Source organism: Naegleria gruberi (genome assembly GCF_000004985.1).
Source record: "Naegleria gruberi genomic scaffold NAEGRscaffold_10, whole genome shotgun sequence".
NCBI lineage: Eukaryota > Heterolobosea > Eutetramitea > Acrasida > Naegleriidae > Naegleria > Naegleria gruberi.
In genome coordinates, this window is record NW_003163317.1 from 169,060 (window position 1) to 189,121 (window position 20,062).

At 34.0% G+C, this 20,062-nt stretch overlaps 13 protein-coding genes and 1 non-coding gene across 14 annotated transcripts; 6 read left to right on the forward strand and 8 right to left on the reverse strand.

The window, feature by feature from the left end:
- Positions 1-161: 161 nt before the first annotated feature.
- Positions 162-2,049, reverse strand: NAEGRDRAFT_78775 (glutamate dehydrogenase; the record flags this gene model as incomplete). Its single annotated transcript, XM_002680261.1, has 3 exons — positions 162-1,027; positions 1,138-1,395; positions 1,590-2,049. 3 exons carry the CDS (start codon positions 2,047-2,049, stop codon positions 198-200), a joined length of 1,548 nt encoding a protein of 515 aa, XP_002680307.1. The 3' UTR covers positions 162-197.
- Positions 2,050-2,519: 470 nt separating this feature from the next.
- On the reverse strand, positions 2,520-4,074 carry NAEGRDRAFT_64418 (uncharacterized protein; the record flags this gene model as incomplete). Its single annotated transcript, XM_002680262.1, has 3 exons — positions 2,520-3,330; positions 3,403-3,885; positions 3,926-4,074. The coding sequence occupies 3 exons, from the start codon at positions 4,072-4,074 to the stop codon at positions 2,520-2,522; spliced, it is 1,443 nt and encodes a 480-aa protein (XP_002680308.1).
- A 310-nt stretch (positions 4,075-4,384) lies between these two features.
- Positions 4,385-4,849, forward strand: NAEGRDRAFT_64419 (uncharacterized protein; the record flags this gene model as incomplete). The annotated part of the gene is made up of 1 exon (XM_002680136.1): positions 4,385-4,849. One exon carries the CDS (start codon positions 4,385-4,387, stop codon positions 4,847-4,849), a length of 465 nt encoding a protein of 154 aa, XP_002680182.1.
- Positions 4,850-5,285: 436 nt separating this feature from the next.
- On the reverse strand, positions 5,286-6,849 carry NAEGRDRAFT_64420 (uncharacterized protein; the record flags this gene model as incomplete). The annotated part of the gene is made up of 2 exons (XM_002680263.1): positions 5,286-6,404; positions 6,463-6,849. 2 exons carry the CDS (start codon positions 6,847-6,849, stop codon positions 5,286-5,288), a joined length of 1,506 nt encoding a protein of 501 aa, XP_002680309.1.
- A 102-nt stretch (positions 6,850-6,951) lies between these two features.
- Positions 6,952-8,118, forward strand: NAEGRDRAFT_64421 (uncharacterized protein; the record flags this gene model as incomplete). Its single annotated transcript, XM_002680137.1, has 1 exon — positions 6,952-8,118. One exon carries the CDS (start codon positions 6,952-6,954, stop codon positions 8,116-8,118), a length of 1,167 nt encoding a protein of 388 aa, XP_002680183.1.
- A 56-nt stretch (positions 8,119-8,174) lies between these two features.
- Positions 8,175-8,951, reverse strand: NAEGRDRAFT_64422 (uncharacterized protein; the record flags this gene model as incomplete). The annotated part of the gene is made up of 1 exon (XM_002680264.1): positions 8,175-8,951. One exon carries the CDS (start codon positions 8,949-8,951, stop codon positions 8,175-8,177), a length of 777 nt encoding a protein of 258 aa, XP_002680310.1.
- A 349-nt stretch (positions 8,952-9,300) lies between these two features.
- NAEGRDRAFT_31461 (uncharacterized protein) lies at positions 9,301-9,939 on the forward strand (the record flags this gene model as incomplete). The annotated part of the gene is made up of 1 exon (XM_002680138.1): positions 9,301-9,939. The coding sequence occupies one exon, from the start codon at positions 9,301-9,303 to the stop codon at positions 9,937-9,939; it is 639 nt and encodes a 212-aa protein (XP_002680184.1).
- Positions 9,940-10,279: 340 nt separating this feature from the next.
- NAEGRDRAFT_47054 (uncharacterized protein) lies at positions 10,280-11,263 on the forward strand (the record flags this gene model as incomplete). The annotated part of the gene is made up of 1 exon (XM_002680139.1): positions 10,280-11,263. One exon carries the CDS (start codon positions 10,280-10,282, stop codon positions 11,261-11,263), a length of 984 nt encoding a protein of 327 aa, XP_002680185.1.
- A 354-nt stretch (positions 11,264-11,617) lies between these two features.
- On the reverse strand, positions 11,618-12,745 carry FM174 (uncharacterized protein; the record flags this gene model as incomplete). The annotated part of the gene is made up of 2 exons (XM_002680265.1): positions 11,618-12,516; positions 12,595-12,745. 2 exons carry the CDS (start codon positions 12,743-12,745, stop codon positions 11,618-11,620), a joined length of 1,050 nt encoding a protein of 349 aa, XP_002680311.1.
- A 327-nt stretch (positions 12,746-13,072) lies between these two features.
- Positions 13,073-15,307, reverse strand: NAEGRDRAFT_64426 (uncharacterized protein; the record flags this gene model as incomplete). The annotated part of the gene is made up of 1 exon (XM_002680266.1): positions 13,073-15,307. One exon carries the CDS (start codon positions 15,305-15,307, stop codon positions 13,073-13,075), a length of 2,235 nt encoding a protein of 744 aa, XP_002680312.1.
- Positions 15,308-17,057: 1,750 nt separating this feature from the next.
- Positions 17,058-17,609, forward strand: NAEGRDRAFT_64427 (uncharacterized protein; the record flags this gene model as incomplete). Its single annotated transcript, XM_002680140.1, has 1 exon — positions 17,058-17,609. One exon carries the CDS (start codon positions 17,058-17,060, stop codon positions 17,607-17,609), a length of 552 nt encoding a protein of 183 aa, XP_002680186.1.
- A 288-nt stretch (positions 17,610-17,897) lies between these two features.
- On the forward strand, positions 17,898-18,416 carry NAEGRDRAFT_64428 (uncharacterized protein; the record flags this gene model as incomplete). Its single annotated transcript, XM_002680141.1, has 1 exon — positions 17,898-18,416. One exon carries the CDS (start codon positions 17,898-17,900, stop codon positions 18,414-18,416), a length of 519 nt encoding a protein of 172 aa, XP_002680187.1.
- Positions 18,417-18,458: 42 nt separating this feature from the next.
- Positions 18,459-18,531, reverse strand: NAEGRDRAFT_t171. The gene has a single exon. It is a non-coding gene; the product is annotated as a tRNA-Lys (tRNA).
- A 324-nt stretch (positions 18,532-18,855) lies between these two features.
- On the reverse strand, positions 18,856-19,818 carry NAEGRDRAFT_56056 (polyubiquitin). The gene has a single exon (XM_002680267.1). The coding sequence runs from the start codon at positions 19,794-19,796 to the stop codon at positions 18,879-18,881; it is 918 nt and encodes a 305-aa protein (XP_002680313.1). The 5' UTR covers positions 19,797-19,818; the 3' UTR covers positions 18,856-18,878.
- Positions 19,819-20,062: the final 244 nt, after the last annotated feature.

Below are 20,062 nucleotides of genomic sequence, written 5' to 3' on the forward strand. Positions count from 1 at the left end.
AGAAATATTCGATGAGAAGCCACCCAAAGACAAATACTCACAAGCGGTTTACTGTGTTTCTGGGCGAGGAGGGGGCATTAGTGAAGTAGACTCATCCAAGGAAGGTAAATTTGATAAATCCAGTGTAAACAAACGTCTACAAGAAATCAAACCCACCGAATAAATTAAATCATCCAATTTAATAATCGAGTAAAAAATTAAGGCCAGACACCAACTTCATTGTAACTGGAAGCAACATTTTCAATGGCAGAAATGTAAGCAGCAGTTCTCAAATCAACGTTGTGCTTTTCCTTAACTTGCTTCAAGGTTTCCCATGTTTCATGCATGACACCTTCCAAGCCAGAGTAGACATAGTCAATTTCACCAGAACCAGAAGTGAGAACAAGATATTCAAGATCAGAAAGCTTCTTCTTACCAGACAATTCAGTGATAGCATCAACCATTTCACGCTTATAATTTTGTTCAGCTCTACGAGTCATTCTACCGAATTGGACGTGACCCAAATTCTTCAACCATTCAAAGTAAGAAGCAATGATGCCTCCAGAGTTGACATAAATATCAGGAATAACTTCTTGACCATTCTTCTTTAAAACTTCATAGGCATCAGCAGAGATTGGCATGTTAGCACCTTCAACAATAACCTTAGCACCGACTTCATGAACATTTTGAGCATTGATTTGATTTTCCAATGCAGAAAGAATGAGAATATCACAATCAACCTTCAACAATTCCTTAGGATCTCTGAGGGAGACTTGAGCATCTGGATATCCCATCAAAGTCTTCTTAGTTTGTCTGTGCAACAAAACTTGTGAAACATCCAAACCATTTGGATTATAGATTGAACCAGTAGAGTCGCTGACACCGACAACAATGGCACCTTGTCTTTGCAAGAATTTGGCAGTGTGGCTACCAACTCTACCAATACCTTGGACAACAACCTTTTTACCGAGCAAAACTCTGTCATCAGCAATTCCTTCCTTGTCAGAATAAAAATCACGAATGGCAAAGTACATTCCCTTACCAGTGGCTGTTTAAGGAAGCATTTCACAAAATAATCCAAATATTCCAAAAATAAGAGTATGACCATTTTCGAATTATTACAGTTATGTTTTCATGAAATTTCACATTCATACATACCTTCAACACGACCTCTGACACCTCCTTGTGAAACTGGTTTACCAGTAACAGAAGCAAAACTGTTAATATTATTTGGGAAGAATGCTCTATAGGTATCTTGAATCCAGGACAACTCTCTTGAAGTGGTTCCAATATCTGGTCCAGGAACATCAACTTCAGGGGACATTACACCTCTTGTGAAGAGTTCTGTAGCATATCTTCTTGTAATTTTTTCCAATTCGATTGGATTATAGTCATTGACATCAATATCAATACCACCTAGCATGAAGAAATGCAAACAAAATATATTTCAATGATTAATCATATTTTCACAAGTGTCAATGACAAAAGTCAAAGTGCACAAAATCAATAATAATAATAAAAATTATCATGCAAATAATGAATGTGAAGATCAACAATATAAATAATATTGAGAACAGTTATTCTTGAAAAAGCCATTCACATAAACATACCTTTAGCACCTCCGAATGGAATGTTATTCAAAGAACACTTCATAGTCATCATCATTGACAAACCAACAATATCGTCTCTGGTCAATCTGGTATAACGAATACCACCCTTGCAAGGAAGACAATGACGAGAGTGTTGTGCTCTGTAAGCTCTCAACAAGGTAACATCCTTATCAAACTTATTCAAAGAGTGAGTTCTTCTCACTGGAATTACAAATTCATAAACAGCTTCAGGTTCCTTGATGTATTCTAATAAACCTTCTGGATATTGATTTTGTTGTTGTACAATACTGGCGGCCTTGTCATAAAAATGATTGACGTTAGTCAAGAGATTGAATTTTTCTCCTACTTGATCAGTTGATTTACAAGCCTTTTGGCAACTATTAATACTAGATAAAACAACACCCTTTGATGATGAAGTCTTGTTCAAGAGTGGTGTTGTAGTAGTGATCAAATGCTTCATTTTTTTATGCTTTGTAAAAATATAGAACAGCTAACTGTAATAATTGGTTTGATGATGTGATCAACAAATAGGAGGAGGCTTTATATTTGTGTAGTGGTCATTGCCAGAAAAAGCCTATTAAACAGCATATACCGGAACTTGTCTTTCATTGAAAAATTAATTATTTTCTTGAAAATTTCATTGAACAGCATGTAGGTTTTGATAATGACCACTCCAGTGAGGATTCTCTTGTTGGATATTAGTGAAGATTGCTCTCTTTGAAGCTTCTTTGTGGTAAGCAGACCAAACTAGGGCGTAACGTTTTTTGCGATTTTATGACCATTTAAAGATGTGTTGCAATAAGTGGAATTGGGTTTACAATAACTATTTAAGCCTTGTTACAACCACTACAGTCAGCTGTGGACAGTGAAAGAAAATTGATTTAGTGTGAGATTGGAAGAAAAATTACTGTTGACTTTATCAATTCTGATCTAATGTGAAATTACACTAAATACCAAATAAATCAAAGAAATAAATACCAATGAAATGAACGAGAATGAAACAGTGTTTGCTCCAGCACAAATGAATCTATCCAAAGGAAGAACATAGGCACTGGTGGAATATTTCAATTCAGATGGTCCATAACCAGTGAATGTCATTTCAATAGTGAATGCAGTATAACCAATCTTTGGATTTTCCACATCAACACTCCATGTCAATGAGTCAACCTCAGTCAAAGTCTTGGAATTAAAGATGGATCCAACATGACTGTATCTGAAATCTCTCGAATAAGTATTTGTTCCGTACCATAACAATACCTTACTTGGTTTAATTCCATTTGTAACCTTAACCCAAATTCTGAGTCCATTCGAAATAGTTTCATTGTAGAAAGTATATTGTGGAAGAAGTGAATTTCTCGTGGTTGCATAGTAATAAGCAAGGACTGATTGGGGAACATCAGATCCAGCTAAAGAGTGTCCAGTATTAGGCACATAACGAATATATTTTGTGGACAATCCTGGAATTTGTTGATAACTGAACAAACTCAAATCTGGCCACATAAATTCATCTCCCATGGCATTGATCATATAGGTTGGTATATTTGTATACCTATCTCTATAATTGAATGGATCGACAGCTTGTGCCAATAAATCAAATGCAGTAGTATTCAATTGATTTAAAACTCCTAAATTTTTGTAATCTTGCAAAGCTTCTGGCCAAGCACAAATTGATTTGTTAATATGTAGGAAACATTCTTTCAAATTCATTATTTGAATAACAATTGGAATTAAACTCTTAATTCTAATTAATTGAAATTATTTCCAACCATTTCGAATATTAGAACTCAACCATTCTAAACTTGTTTAAACTTACCTTGAATCCCTACTAGCTCCAACCAACCAAGTAGCCCAACCACGTTTACTCGTTCCAGCAATTGTAAATTTTTCAATAGAAAATCCAATTTGCTTACTCACAAAATCCTGAATCACATCCATCGCTCTAACTGATGTCTTGGCCATTGCAAAATGAGATAACCACTCATAATCTTCAACATTGTAAACTGTTCTATTCATGGCCATGTTATTATTCATTCGCTCCATAAATTTCATCCACGAGAAGGACATGATTTGATCTTCAGATCTACTAGTTTTGGAACTATCTGATGCGAAAACAATTGGCTGATTTGGAACGGATAATAACATGGAAGAAACTGTTTGCGAATTTGTGGAAATTGCTTGAAGAATTGCATTTCCTGTTGGCATTTCCATTCCAGTTTTTCCTGCTTCGATTAGTAAGAAACCTTCCTTGATGGACCGATCTAGAGTTTTAGGAATGGAAATTAGTAGATAGTGTGACCTATTCATGTGTTGGAAAGCTTTCGAATAAATTAACTTACCAAGAAGAGGCTGAGCCAATTTCTGCATCTGTTAACCAGTTGACACCTCGCATGGTGATTGTGTAGAAAGTGCAATCGGAATAGGTAGTTGTAGCTGAGATGGAATAGGACATGCTTGGGGAAGGTTGCTTTAGGTACAAATCGAACATTGTGTCTTGAGAAGAAACTTGAAGAAACAAGACACAACCAAGCAAAATAAAAGAAAGTGAACGAATGGCAAGATGACAGCTCGAAGACATTTTTTTTTGGAAAGTTATTGAAAGAAGATCTATTAGAAAGCAAAAGGACTTTTGCAATTAGAAATCTTTCCAATAAAGTTGACTTTTCTCTTTCCACATTCGAATTGTAAAGAATATTCAAATTCGTTGAAATTCTCTCTGAAATTCCAACAGAAAGAATTCTTTAAAGAAAAAGTTCATCTTTGTAAAAATTTATTGATGATCAAGAACAATAAAAAAAATGAAAATTCAAATACTGAGTGATTTGCATATTGAACATTTTCCTTCCCTCTCTGATTTTCAAGCACAATATAAGAATCGGTATGGAAATTATTTATGTGAGACGGTCTATGGAGAGGTTCTGATACTTGCTGGAGATATTGGTGATCCATTTCAACAGAGTTATTTCGATTTTATGCAATATTGTTCGGGGAAGTATAAAGCAGTGATGGTTATTGCTGGAAATCACGAATTTTATGGACATGAATATTTTCAAACTATTGATCAGATTAGAAATTTGACCAGATCATTTTCAAATGTATATTTTTTGAATAGAGATGTGGTTGAGTTGACCATTGATGGGAGCTCACTTGTGTTTTTAGGTTGTACTCTTTGGAGTCATGTACCAGATAAAGCGTTAAATGTAGTTCAGAATGTAAGTGAAATAATATCTATTATCAATACTGAATCAATTACTAGTCAATGAATGATTACAGATGTATTAGTATTAATAATAATGGAACATTACAATTATTGAATGTTTATCATACGAGTCAAATGTTTAAACAAGATTTAAATTGGATTCATTCAGAATTGAAAAAGCACAACACTAAGAAAGTTGTAGTTTGCACTCATCATGCCCCTTTTGTTAAAGGAGTAGCATCACCTTATTACGAGAATACCACTGACGAGTCAACCCTTTTGAGCAATCATGCTTTTGCTTCTGATCTGAGTAAGATAATTTCCAATCCTCCAATAATACTGTGTGTATTTGGTCACACACATTATTCATCAATTCAGGTTGTGAATAATGTTTATTTGGCAAGTAATCAGCTAGGTTATATTGCAAAAAACTTTTCATCTGAGAAGTCTGATAACAAATACAGGGAGGATCTTTTCTATGATAGTGTCAATAAATAAATCTAGTTGAATGTATTCCACAAATTCATCAAAGTTCTGTCCTTAATAGAATAAGGAACATCCAAAATTCCTCTCAAAATCTTGAGCATATCTAACCCCATCGTTAGTCCAAGGAAACCAGCAATTTCACCAAACAAACTTTCAATTGAAGAAGTGACAACCTCGGTAATGTAATTCACATTCAATGTAGCGTATGCAACAGATATCACAACCAATGTTTCGTCTGCTCCAATTAGCTCAACATCAGAAGTTACAGGCTCCCATCTAACATCGACTAATTGTGGATTAATAGGAGTTGTTTTTAATCTTGAAGTGATAATTTTGGTCAACATGAAATAATTGTCTCTTCTTGGAACTGCAAAGTTTGTTTCTCCAACTAGATCAGGCATTGTTCCATTTGAATGGAATGACACCTGCAGGCCAACTCTCGAGTAGTCGCTTACATCTGATCCTGTTGGTCTTGGTACTCGAACAAAGAATGACAAACTACCAGTATAACCTGTATAATTTGCAGTCACAACATTAATGGATCGATTGTTGAAAACATAGCACCTAAACAATGAATCATCTTGTCGTATTTCCTTATATTCAGCTTGTTGTAGGTATTCAGGAATATCTTTTTGGATATCAGCCCTAAACACTTTCTCCAATCTCAGCCCACAATAACTACAGTTATTTGTTAGTGCATTCCAATTACAAATTGAAATAGCTGGAAAGGGAAGCGGTACCTCCTCAACATATGACAAAGAGGTGGTTGGATTATTAATCGCATCCACAAAGTTCACAATTGAATTAATCGAATACCATAACGAAACACCAATCATTACAATCCAACCAATAGCTGTTAATATCTGATACCATCTCAGAGGTATCTGCCATCCACAAATAGTTCTCTTTCTTTTGTGCTTTTCAGATTCTGCAGGCTCATTATTTCCAAATTGATTATTCGTATTATTCTTAGATTTGTTTCCTCCAATAATTACATCAAATAAGGATAAATTCTTTGAGGATTTTCTTTTCGATAATTTCTTTCCAATTGTTGGAATTTCCACTTCATGAGGTGAATCCAATCGGGTAGTATTTTGTTGAGCAACTTGTTGAGGGTTATTTGAAGAATTATTCTTCATCATCAGTGATAAGATAAGGATTCGAGGTGTTATTTCCTACTCCAAATACAACTTGTGGTGTTGGTGTCATTACGAAATTTTGTACATCCTGTGATATAGGTTGGCTAAAGCTCTCCACGGTTACTGTTTTATGATTCCTCATTGCTTCATTCTCTATCACTTGAAGAATAATATCTTGTGCCCTAGTTTGTCTATCCTCAATTTCCTCTATTTTTGGAGTCAAGACTACTTCATCATCCCGATAAATATTTGAATTATTTGAAATTTGATATTCTTTAACTGGAGAAGATATAGATTCTTGTTCGGAATGATCTTGTTGATTTAGTTGTTGATGATTTGTAGGCGACGATGGTCTATACAAATCTCTCACCACTGAAGAACTAACCTTCTGAAAGAATGGATCGTCTTCAACGGGCATAATCTCTGGTGCACTTTTCATCTTTTTTTTAAGGTTGAATTTGTTTGGCTGAACATATAAATTTACTGTATTTGAAAGTGGCGGGAAGAATGGTTGTAGAATTTGTAAGGAACTTGAAAAAAAATGCTGAACAAGAAAAAGACGGTTCAATTCTCTGATATTTTAAAAGAGGAGGTGGAGAATGATGTTTATTCAGTACAAAAAACAACTTCAACCAAGGCCAATAATACTGCTACTACTATTTCTCCAGAGGATATCAAGTCGATCAAGGAAAAGTTGGAAAAACCAATTTCTAGAGAAGTTGCTATGGAAATTAAAAAGAAGGCGATATTAACTTCGGATAGTGATGCTGTGCAAGATTATTTATTTGAGGAAGATGGTGGACAGGAAGGCGAGGAGGAAGAGGATCCGAGTGATTGTTTGGAAAGAAGAATAGGAGTTAAAGTTAAGGATGTGATTTTGATTTATGCATGGTTGATATTGGGAGCATTATTGATTTATTATGTTTATTCATCAGTTAATACCTATGTTGTGGACAGAAACAAGCCAGCGACCAATGTTGCATACACAGCTCAATCAAAACTCTCATTTCCTGCTGTCACAATATGCAATTGGAATACTGGAGATGATCCTGTGAATGATATTGCCTTGGATTATTGTTTTCATGCAACGTCAAATGATTCAACTCACGAAGAATGCAAATTTCCAATTACAAAGAAGAAAATTGTTAGTGGAGATCAGATTTTCTCCTGCCTAGTTCTGAATAATGACACCAGAACTCCTCTCCAAGCCACAAAAACAGGTTATTTGGGCACCATCTCTGTAATTGTGACCATCAAAAATGTTACATTATCCTCTGGAGAGATTAGATCCTCTGGAGTCCAAGTTACCTTCCACAATATTGGAGAAACAGCACAAGATTTGCTTCTCAATGAAACAAAGTGTGCAACTCCAAACTTTGATAATAATTTCTCAATTTCTAAAGTTGTGAGCCACACCATTAGACCAACACCATTTACCAAAACTTTTTGGGAATCCTCTTATTCAGCAGTAGAATTGGTAAAACAGAGGAATAACAAGATTATGGTTTCATTTGCTTACAACACGCTGAACATACAACAGGTAACAGAATATGAAGCAAGTAACTGGCTACAATTATTAGGAGAAATTTCAGGCATGGCCAGCACACTTTATGGATTTGGATTTGTTATGTTTTGGAGAACATGTTTGTGGTTACCAATAGCAATCAAGAAAAAGTCTGTAAAGGTAGTTTGGGAGGAGCTGAACTGAAACTTCTATTTTACCAATTTGCAAACAATTTAAATAATTTAACAATTGCTTGTTAATTATTTATTTGGGAAGGCCAAAGTGTAGAATTCCTTCCAATTCATTGTCTTTCCATCTTTCCAATTTGCATTAATATATTGAGCCATGTGTGGGAAGGCAGTAATTACCATTTGTCTAAAATCCAAAGCAATAGCAGAATCAGATTGCTCTCTTGGTCCATCTCCAAAGATTCTTCTTATGACATTGAAAATTCTTACTGCTGCACTGGAGCCAATTTGACCAACAACATACCAAAAGTAATCCCACAATGTTACTAATTGATCAGACATTTCATCATAATCTCCTTGTGTTCTGTACTTATGGCTTGCTCCTGGTGGAGGTGGAGTTGGATCAACAAATCTATCAATGAGAGAAAAGACAGTTCTAAAAGCTTTTTCACCAAGAATACTCAATACTTGGAAGAAATATCCAGCAAGGCTTTCGTCTGATAATTGCATGTTAGCAGCAAGATCAGCACTTTCAATATACTTAATCTTGCTCTTGTCTATTACTTGCAATGCTTTTATAATCAATTGTTTTGTTTGTTGTAAACCAAACTTATTGACAATTCTCAAAAAGTGGGCCATCAAACTCTCCTCGACAACATCAGCTTCTTCTTGATAGGTACTTCTTCTTTCAATCTTTTTAATGAGTTTATCAACACGCTTGTCAATAATCTTGTTAAACAAACGTTTTACTTGAGTTCTTTCCTCTCTAGTCAATTGAGAGCCTGTAATACCAACAGCCAGCAAACAAACCAAAAGGAATGTAGCAATTACAAAGGTTGATCTTTGCATGTTAATTTTTTTTCAGATAACACAACCAGTTGGCATCAATTCTCGTTTTAAATGAGAGTATTGGTCAACCGCTCATCCATCCTCAAGCCCCAATATGGAAACTTAAAGTCTGGACTATTCCTCAAGTCCTTCCAACACGAATTGTAGACGTTTGACAGTTTTCTAAGGATCATCCATATGGTGATTTTACAAAATTATTACAATTCCAATTAGAATCAACCTTCTCCTTAACATCAATAAGTTAGCATACAGTGAGTGCAGAAGTGCAAAATCAGATTTTGCAAGATAATCAAATTTTACGAAACTATTTTTAAACAAGAAAAAAATGTTGCAACAAGAAAATGTCAACATGTTGGAGAATAACAATATTTGGCTCATTGATGGCTTGGTCTCGGAGGAGGAATGCCAGGAAATTATAACAAATGAATGTGAAAAGAAGGAATTTGAGAGTGGAACTTATAATAATGCACAAGACCGTTCCATCAGAAATAATTCTCGGCTCATCATGGATAATCAAAATTATTCTAATTGGTTATGGACACGAGTTAAAGATTATATTCCAAAATTGGCATCCGAGCTCAGCAATAAGTGTGTGAGAAGAGCTACAACTATTGGTTATGAATTATGTGAATTGAGCGATAAGATTAGATTTTACAGATATTACAAGGGTGAATTTTTTGCTCCTCATTCAGATGGTGGAATTGTATTGGAAAGTGTGGAAACTATTGATGGAGAGGAATATTATGTGACCAAAAAGAGTTTTCTCACTTTATTGTTGTATCTGAATGAAATTCCAAATGGAGGGGGTGAAACTGAATTTCTCAACAAGAATACTAAACAAGTGGAGTGGTCTGTAGAGCCAAAACCTGGAAGGATTTTACTGTTCGTTCATGAAAATTATCATCAAGCCAAAACTGTGAATCAGGATGGAGATGTAAAGTTTGTGATGAGAACTGATGTGCTTTATAGACATCTAACCAAAAAATAAACTGGACTAATGGGCTTGAATGTTGTCTAATGTTTATTAGATTTTCATTGATTTTCCAGTTTTACAATGAAAATATGTGGAAAAGAAATGAGTCATTTCTCATATTCGAATCCTTTTTGATTGTAATAATTCCATTGTCCAATCATTTCCTACTCGTCACTTTTAAACCATTACAATTCTGGTTAAGGCCAGATTAGTAGGTTTGGAAATCAAGTTGAAAATAAATTCCAAATTGATTTTTTATTTTTAAATTCATAAAAAAATTCAAGAGAGTTCTCTTAACAAGCACAAAATAACGTCAAGTTTAACGCTATTTTCCAAACAAAACCACAGAAACAACATGGACAGTTTTATTAACGGCAACCATTACGATGATGCAATGATCAATACTGATGACGATGATTTCCTCTCCTATGATGAAATCATTAATTATAAATCCCAACAACAACAACAAGAACCATTACACTCCAACTCTTCAGTTGGCTCTGAAGTGTCGGATGATGAGTGGTTTTTGAATATGGATCAACCCATCTCTCCTGTACAGGCTGGATTAGAAGACTTTAAACAATTTAGCTCGAGTCCTCCTCCTGCAGATGATCAGGCTTGTTTACCTTCTTTTGATGATATTTGCCAACAACTTAAAGGCAACAACAACGCTGCTCAATCACCTTGTAGTCTCTCAGTTTTCTCAAGTGATAGTAATCACTCTCAAGAATCTGTTTGTAGCTACAATACAGATTCTACTCTAAATAATAGAAGCAGCAAGTTTGAAACCTCCAAGTTTGTACAAGAAAAGAAGAGAGGTAAGAAGGCAAAGCAAGAAGAAGAGAAAACAGTCAGAAAGAGAGCCAAGAAGGAAGTCAGCAGTAAAATATGGCAACACAACAAATTCTCTGCCAGTGCTTCCTATGTAGAGATTAACACTACTACACCACAAGTTAACATTACTTTTGAAGTGTTTCAGACTAAGAGAAGACAAAATGCTCCTTTGGAGTCTGATAAGAATGACATTCACAAGATTTGTGAAATCTCCTTCCAAATGTCAAACTTGAACACCACAAAGACTAATTATGTATCTCTGAAAGGTCGTTTGGATAAAGAGGCGATCTATGGTACCGAAAAGGTCACTAAATTCTACACATGGATAAGATTGAAGGGTACTGAAGAGTATCTTTTTCTCTATTGCCAAACTGGAAAGACCACAGAGGTGCATAATATTGTAAATTATGATAATGGAAGACTCGGCACAAGATCCGATCATCTTTCCAAATACTCTGGCAAGTGTTCCAACACTGCCCAAGTTATTAGGTCCAAACCATACTAGTACTAACCTACGGTATGCTATGAGCCTGTAAGGGAATATTTATTTTCATATGCAATATTACATATAATATCTTTCATAAGATGATTATCTTATGGTAAATATTATGGTAGTATCTGTATTTGAAAATAAGAATTCTCTTGTTTTCGTATTACAAAATAAACATTATTATTTCTTTATAAATTGAAAAACAGTTCATTTCAAAAAGGAAATGCAAAATGTTGTCATTTTCATACAATTCCTGCAACACTCTAACAAAGATTGAAGAAGTATTTTGAGTATTAAATAGTTCATACAATTAATTGGACATAGACCTTCTTGTCAACTGGATATTTAAATCTGCAATTTATGTTTTATTTACAAATCTACAACAACTTTACCACTCTTTTCACCAGTGAACAAAGATTGTAAAGCCTTTGGAATATTTTCAAGCCCAGTAAACTTGGTTTCGAATGCCTTAAGCTTTCCTTGCAACAACCATTGAACAAGTTGAGCAGTTCCTTCTTGGAATCGTGGCATGAAAGATGAGATAATAAATCCCTGAGTCTTCAATTCTCTAACAACATGGATTGTACTCAATCTCAAACCAGTTTCTGGATTTTGTTCATTGTAACTGCTAATAGCTCCACAAAATGAAATTCTACCTTTACAATTCATGGCCAAAGTTACAGCATCCAAAATAAATCCACCAGTATTATCAAAATAACAATCGACACCTTTTGGACATTCTTCATCAATGGCCTTCTTCAACTCATTGACATTATTATTGAACTTTTTGTAATTAATGACAGCATCAAATCCATTTTCAAGCAATTCCTTAACATTGTCATTTCCTGAAATACCAACAACTCTACATCCTAAAATTTTACCAATTTGTCCAACAACACTTCCAACAGCACCAGAAGCAGCACTAACGACAATAGTTTCACCTTCCTTAGGAGCACAAATATCAATCAAACCAAAATAGGAAGTCAATCCTGGCATACCCAAAACACCCAAAAAATATGAAAGTGGAATTCCACTTACACCTTCTAATTTTCTCAAATAAACACTCTTATCACTCAAATCAACAACTTGTTCTAATACCCAAGGTAATGCACCATAGACAATATCTCCTTCCTTATAAGTTTCGGCAAGTTTAGCACCAACTTTGACAACCTTAGCAACAGCACCACCACTAACTGGTTCATTGAGTGGGTATGGTCCAAAATATCCTTTTGGTGGTTGTGCACTCATTCTAATTCTCATATATGGATCTATTTTCAATGAATTTCATTTCCAATCACGAAAAATTACTCAATTAAACAACTTATTAAATTTTCAATCTCACATACCAACAGAAAGATGCAACAAACGAACAACCAATTGTTCTTCACCCAATTGATCAACATTTGGTAAAGCAATTTCTTCCAATTTGAAATTATCCTCCTTAATCAAACCTTCAGGATAGGAAACCAAGAGTAAACGTTTATTTGTTGTGGACATGATGATCGGGAATTAAAATGTTACTATGAGATTTTGGCCAATGGAGAAAAACTCTTGGAGATGGAGAGGTATTTTTTTTATGGTTTTTGGTCAACTTCCAACCACGGAAGTTATATGGAGAAGATTTCGCCAAGTAGAAATTCGCATAATTGATATTCATTGTGCGATAATAGTGAGTGCGTGCTGGATTTTTTGTAAACTTTTTGTAAATGGTGAGAAGCAATATATTGGTAAATTACATACGAGTCAACTTACCATTTGGTATTGAAATATAACTATAAGAATGAATTAAGGAATAATTGGATTACTAAGCATTCTAGATTTCAATTATTTTCGTTCAAGTGAAAATTGAACAAATAAGGCATGCAATATCTGCTCTGGTAGAAATGAAACTTTTTCGCAATCATTGAAAAGTTCCTTGCAATGTTCAATTCCAAATAATAACAATTCTCTGTAAAAATCTTTGAAGGAATCTAAGTGTAGATAATTTTTACATGATATTGCAATTTTGTAATAATTTGCAGTTGTCAGAACGAAATTATTCTTGCAGAATTCGAGTAGGTTGCTTATTTCATGTCTCAATGCCAAATCAATTAATTCAATCTGTTTTGTTGCATCAAATTTAAATGGTATTCCATAACAAGATTTGATAACAATTTCCAATAATTCCAAATCCTCTGAAGGGTCTGGAACAAAAACACCATCATCACTGAGATCACTAAACGATGATCCACTATCAAAGAGTGCATCAAAGAATATGCTAGAAGAGCTCAAAACAGTTTTGTGGCAATACAAATACTTGTCTAGCCCTAGTTTCACTTTGATGTCACCTGTTTTCTCGTCATTGTATAGGTCAACGAGGCCTCTTGGAGGAATTTCAACTTTTTCATCAAGGTTGATGATTGTCTTTTGAGGTATTGCCATTTTTTGAATAATCGAAACACTATTCTTAAGAACAATTGGACTATTTCCGAGTGGAACGCTATTTTCAGTGGATTTTAAACGAAGTGCAGCATATTCCACAAAGTATTCATGTATGTATTCAAAAATCTTGTTTTGTAAGGATAGGTCTTCATTGCAGAATTTGAGATGTGTTTCAATTTGTTCCCATTGAGAGGTGAATCTTTCAACTGTAATTGACTCTACTAATTTCTTCACTAAATTCTTTTTCAAGTTGATAAATTCACCATTTTCAAACAATCCCAATAACGATAAAACATTCAATATCTCATGTTCCATGAATTCCAAATTATCATTTTGATATATGAGTGAGTTAATCAATCGTTGAATTATTTCTCTTTGGCATAAATTAATCTTACTAAGAAGGTATTCATTTTGCAAAATAATTTTGCAAAATTGGGGTGATTTCTTTTCGATTAATGGGATAAATCCATAAATATCCAAAATATTGATTTGATCTCTGGCTTGTTTCTTCAGTTTTGGAATGTGTGTAGAAGTAATTCCAATATGTGGGTAACGTGAGATATCGAAAAATGAATCACCACTATTTCCTTCTCTTCCATTTCCTGCAATTGTTACAATATTTCCATTTTGTAATATCTTTCTAATTCTTTGATTACTTTGATCGGCAATATAAACTTCATTTGATGAGACAAAAACACTTGAAGGCCGATTGAGCATTGTATCAATTGCAGGCACATTATCATCACCATACCCTTCCTTTCCATTTCCTGCAATTGTTGCAATATTTCCATTTGCTAAAATCTTTCTAATTCTATGGTTGCCAGTGTCTGCAATATAGACTTCACCATTTGATGAAACAAAAACACTTTTTGGAAAATTGAGAGAAGTATTTGTTGCCAATATGTTATCCTCATGAAATCCCACGAGTCCATTTCCTGCAATTGTTACAATATTTCCATTTCTCAATATTTTTCTAATTCTATGGTTGCCAGTGTCAGCAATATAAACTTCATTATTTGATGTCACGAATACACTTGAAGGCCGATTGAGCATTGCATTAACTGCAGGCACATTATCATCACCATACCCTTCCTTTCCATTTCCTGCAATGGTTACAATATTTCCATTCGACTCAATCTTTCTAATTTTGTTACGGTTTTGATCTGCAATATAAACTTCATCATTTAATGTCACGAAAACACCTGAAGGACGATTAAGCATTGCATTAATCGCAAGTCTATTATATACTCCTTTACCATTTACATTATTTCCAGCAATTGTTATAATATTTCCATTTGTTAAAATCTTTCTAATTCGATTATTAAAATAATCAGCAATATAAACTTCATTATATGGAGAAACAAACACTCCGATTGGATAATTCAGCATGGCATTAGTTGCAGGACCATTATCACCACTAAATCCATTTTGTCCATTTCCTGCAATTGTCACCATTTTTCCATTGGTTAATACCTTCCGAATTTTATGATTGCCAATATCAGCAATGTACACTTCGCCATTCGATGAAACAAAAACACTTGAAGGACCTTTAAAGTTTGCATTGGTCGCTAGTAACAGTTGCATTTTCAGTTTTTTAAGCCTTGATTTTTTATCTTCAGTTGTTGCTCTTCTTTTCATTTTTTTTGAAAATAGACAAAAAAGCAGTGTTTCTAATCTAGTCAATATTACAATGGAGAATTGTACATCAAGGTTTCTCTTAATGATTAATTGATCAACAAGATTCTTCAGATAGTCATATTTTATTTAAAAATATTACATATTACCTCCAATGAAAACCAAAAGGAATCGTGTTGTAAGGAGAATGTATTATTTCCATTTATAGATGATTATCCTGAAATCCACTTTATAAAATCAATTGACAAATGATGCTCATCAAAAGACCCAATGCTTATCAACATAAAAGAATGAAACATTTGGATGAGTCGATTGAACAAATTTCAAATATTCACTCTTCAAACTCCAATAACTTTCTTTATCCAATGGAAGAAACAAAACACAATAATTCTCCCTCGATAATGGATCATCTTTGTGTTCTCTAAAATAACCATCATCTCTAAAGAAAACAGTTGATTGAGGACCTTTCTTCCAACTAAAGAAGAATAGTTCCTTCTCCTTTGAAATTGGGTTGAGTAAACGAGAGAGGCAATTTCTTAAAAGTTCTGAATGCTCGTTGTTGTTTCCAGTTATGGAAATGTCAGAGTTTAGCTCGTTGGTGACCCTATCAAATAAGTTATGAGATAATTCTTGTGGATCGTTGTCAGAAGCATTTGAAACTCTTACAATATTTTTTTACAAGTCTAAAAGGCTTGGCTTGGGGACAACAAAAACGGGACATGAAGAAAATTGTTGGAGGACATTTCTCAAGATGTTGTTGCAATCACCAATAGTGAAATCCTGTGTTGGAAAGCAACCAAAAAGTGAAGAGAGGCACTTCATTGTTGAAGTAGTTTGGTTTTTTTCAAGAAGTTTGATGAAATTAAAGTTTATTTTGATGAAAGTGTAACGTCTTCTTTCATGGCGCCAACTAATGTAACATGTCTACGTATACAGTTTCAATCCTCTCTACAAAATACACGACAACGTCACTCGGATTATCACCATCTTCCACAACATTAAACAATGACAAGAATTTTTGAATTTCCTCTTTCAAATGAGTTGGTTGACCTAAAATTCGAATCGAAATATTTTGGTCATGTTGATGTTTCACAATCTTGTGAATGGTTTGATGAATATGATCGAAATCTTTTTCTTTCTGAACGAAAAGAAAGTAATTTTCTGGAATGTTGCTGAATATGGCTTCTTTCTTTCCAAATGAAACAAAAACAACTTTTTCTTCTATTCGAAACTGTATCTGAATCTAAAATGAAAGAAACCTACGGTTTTTCTTAAAGCATTCCTCTAAAGTTTCCAAAGATGGTCGGCATTCAGTCTTTTGGGTTGTGTTTCTACTCCACAAACCACGAAAATTCTGAAGAAAGGTCTGAAAGATCTGCATGCGTTTTTTTTTTGAGTTTTTATTGTAAACGAGATTTGTGATTCTAATAGCAAACGTGATGATTTCACGTTTCTTGTTCTTTCATTAGATTCGAATAGAATGGAAACGTGAGAGGTTGCATAGAAATCATGTAGTTAGAATCACGATTCTTTTTCTACCTCACACGTTTCCACTAGATTCGAATAACTTAAAAAAAATGGTCTAGTATTGTCATAGACACAGACGCTATTATTAATATTGGAAATCTTTACCAATGGCTCGAAAAAAAATCATCACTCAGTAAGTTTCTTCCACATTCGTATTTCAATTTTATCAGAACAAAAACCTTTGGTCATTATTACAAACCATGAAAAAATCCCCAGCTCAACAAGAATGGAATTAAAGGAATCTCTGTCTAACCTAATCCATGAAAATAGAATTTTCTTTTTTGAAAATCATATCAACTTGGAAACTGACATTCCATCAGAAAAGAACAAAATCATTGACTTGATGTTACAAAAAATTGAGGTTGAAAACATGAAATATAATCCTAACAAAAAGTCTACCAACATTCTTGTGCTTGGACCTCAACACTCTGGAAAATCTTCAACAATCAACACTTTGGGTAAATATTTCAATAGACGAATCCAAGTTGCAATTTGTGATGTTGGACGAAAGGCAGATGTTGGCACAGTTCACTATGAAAAATTTCATCTCGGTTCCTCTAATGGTCATGAATATCACATCTTTGATACTGCTGGTAAACCATTCGAAAAGGGAATGGATGGAAATGATGTGAATCAAATTCAAAAGTTAATGCATGGATTGCCAACAGGTGTAAACTTGTCACTTTCTGAATGGATGAATTCAGAAATTGTTACAGAAAATGCAGTTGGATTTGTGTTCCTTGTTGTCAGTGCTGAGGTTCTTACAAAGCGTAGATAGATTAGTTATTAAATGAATAAATATGTCATTAGCAACAGTATTGACCCAACTTTGAAACAAAAGCATCATTCCTTAAAACTGTAATGAAATACACATCGAAAAAGTTGTCGAAACGTGAAAATAAATACCAGTGAGTAGATATTCTAAACGTGACATCACGTTTCAATTTGGTTCAACAAAAAATGTCTGTAACAACTCTCCCAAACCTTCCTCTCAAAATTCTCGGTTGGTGATCTTGGTAAATCATCCTTCATCAACACTCTCCTCAAATTTTTCAATCCAAATATTATGGTTGAAACATGTGATGTTGGAAGAAAGGCAGAAGTTGGTACCTTACTTTACGAAAGTGTTCCAGTTTCGTCTGCCAACTTGTTGTTGTTTGATTCTGCTGGTAAACCATTCGAAAATCCAGACGACTTGAATACCTTAAAATTAATCTTGCAAGGAATCAAGACCGGAACTAATTTAGTGGAAAATTACTTGACAAACAAGATTGACCTCGATAATAGGATTGATGGCGTTATTTTTGTTTGTAGAGCTTGTGAATGGAATTCTGTTTCTTTACAAAAATTTGTCAAATTCCAAAATGTTGTTAAAGAAACAGATATAAAGGGGCTTCCTTTCAATCCAATGATTGTTTTAACACATTTCACAGAGTCAATGTCAGAGAAGCAATTTGTGGATAAAGTTACAAATGCTGTTCCATTTGCATTCTTGGATAATCCAAAAGATCTTTCCAAAGATTTGACACCACAAGCTATGGAAGCATGCAAAAGAATTTCAAGACAATTCAAAATATGTAAATAATTAATCTCTAAAGCTTCAACAATGGTTTAAGGCAAAATGAATCGCCCACCGTGGGGGTCGAACCCACGACCACAAGGTTAAGAGCCTTGCGCTCTACCGACTGAGCTAGACGGGCCACGTATCACGTAAAAATCATGTGAAACTCATCCCTTAGTTACCATCAATATTTAATGCAGTTCTTAATATTTTCACTCAGTCTTCAAAAGTGCAGAAACGACAAGCACATTTGTCTGATAAATTGATCTTCATCAATGACAAGGTTACCATTAGAGTCAACTTCAGTTTTGTACAATTCGATACCAGAAATTCTGCCATCCTTATACTCAAGTTTGAAAGGAGAGAATATTGTAAAATTAATACAATTTTCAAGATTGAACGGGTTACATATTTATGTTGTACTGTTACTTAGGGAGCGACTGCCAAAAGTTGAACATTGAATAGTTTAAATTATTACAAATTTATTTAATTACCACCTCTTAATCTCAAAACAAGATGAAGAGTTGATTCCTTTTGAATATTATAATCGGATAATGTTCTTCCATCTTCTAATTGTTTACCAGCGAAAATCAAACGTTGTTGATCTGGAGGGATACCTTCCTTATCTTGAATCTTTGATTTGACATTTTCAATAGTATCATTGGATTCAACTTCCAATGTAATTGTCTTTCCTGTTAATGTTTTGACGAAAATTTGCATACCACCTCTCAATCTCAAAACTAAGTGCAAAGTAGATTCCTTTTGAATATTGTAATCAGATAAGGTTCTTCCATCTTCTAATTGTTTACCAGCAAAAATCAATCTTTGTTGATCTGGTGGAATTCCTTCTTTGTCTTGAATTTTAGACTTGACATTTTCAATAGTATCATTTGATTCAACTTCAAGAGTGATAGTTTTACCAGTGAGTGTTTTAACGAAAATTTGCATACCACCTCTTAATCTTAAAACCAAATGCAAAGTTGATTCCTTTTGAATGTTATAGTCAGAGAGAGTTCTACCATCTTCCAATTGCTTACCAGCAAAGATAAGTCTTTGTTGATCTGGAGGGATTCCTTCCTTGTCTTGGATCTTTGACTTAACATTTTCAATAGTGTCGTTTGATTCAACTTCTAAAGTGATAGTCTTACCAGTCAAAGTCTTGACAAAGATTTGCATACCACCTCTCAATCTGAGGACCAAGTGAAGGGTTGATTCCTTTTGAATATTATAGTCAGAAAGGGTTCTTCCATCTTCCAATTGTTTACCAGCGAAAATCAAACGTTGTTGATCTGGAGGAATACCTTCCTTATCTTGAATCTTGCTCTTAACATTTTCAATAGTATCGTTGGATTCAACTTCTAAAGTGATAGTCTTTCCTGTTAATGTTTTAACGAAAATTTGCATTGTGTTATTAGTTGTTTTTTTTGTATGAAGAAAAGGAACATCTTCAAGGTTGGATTTAAAAAGCCATTGGACCGATTTATTTTTAGTTTTAAGTTCGGAACTAGTGATGTGATTTGTGTCACGGAACAAATTTCGTAATAAGAATTACAGTGTTACCTCACCCAATGTTCATTCAAGTGATGGAAATAGATAACAATAAATTGTTTAAAATTATATCACCCACTTCTTATTCAATTTTAAAATTTTTAAGAACTTTGAGGTGATAT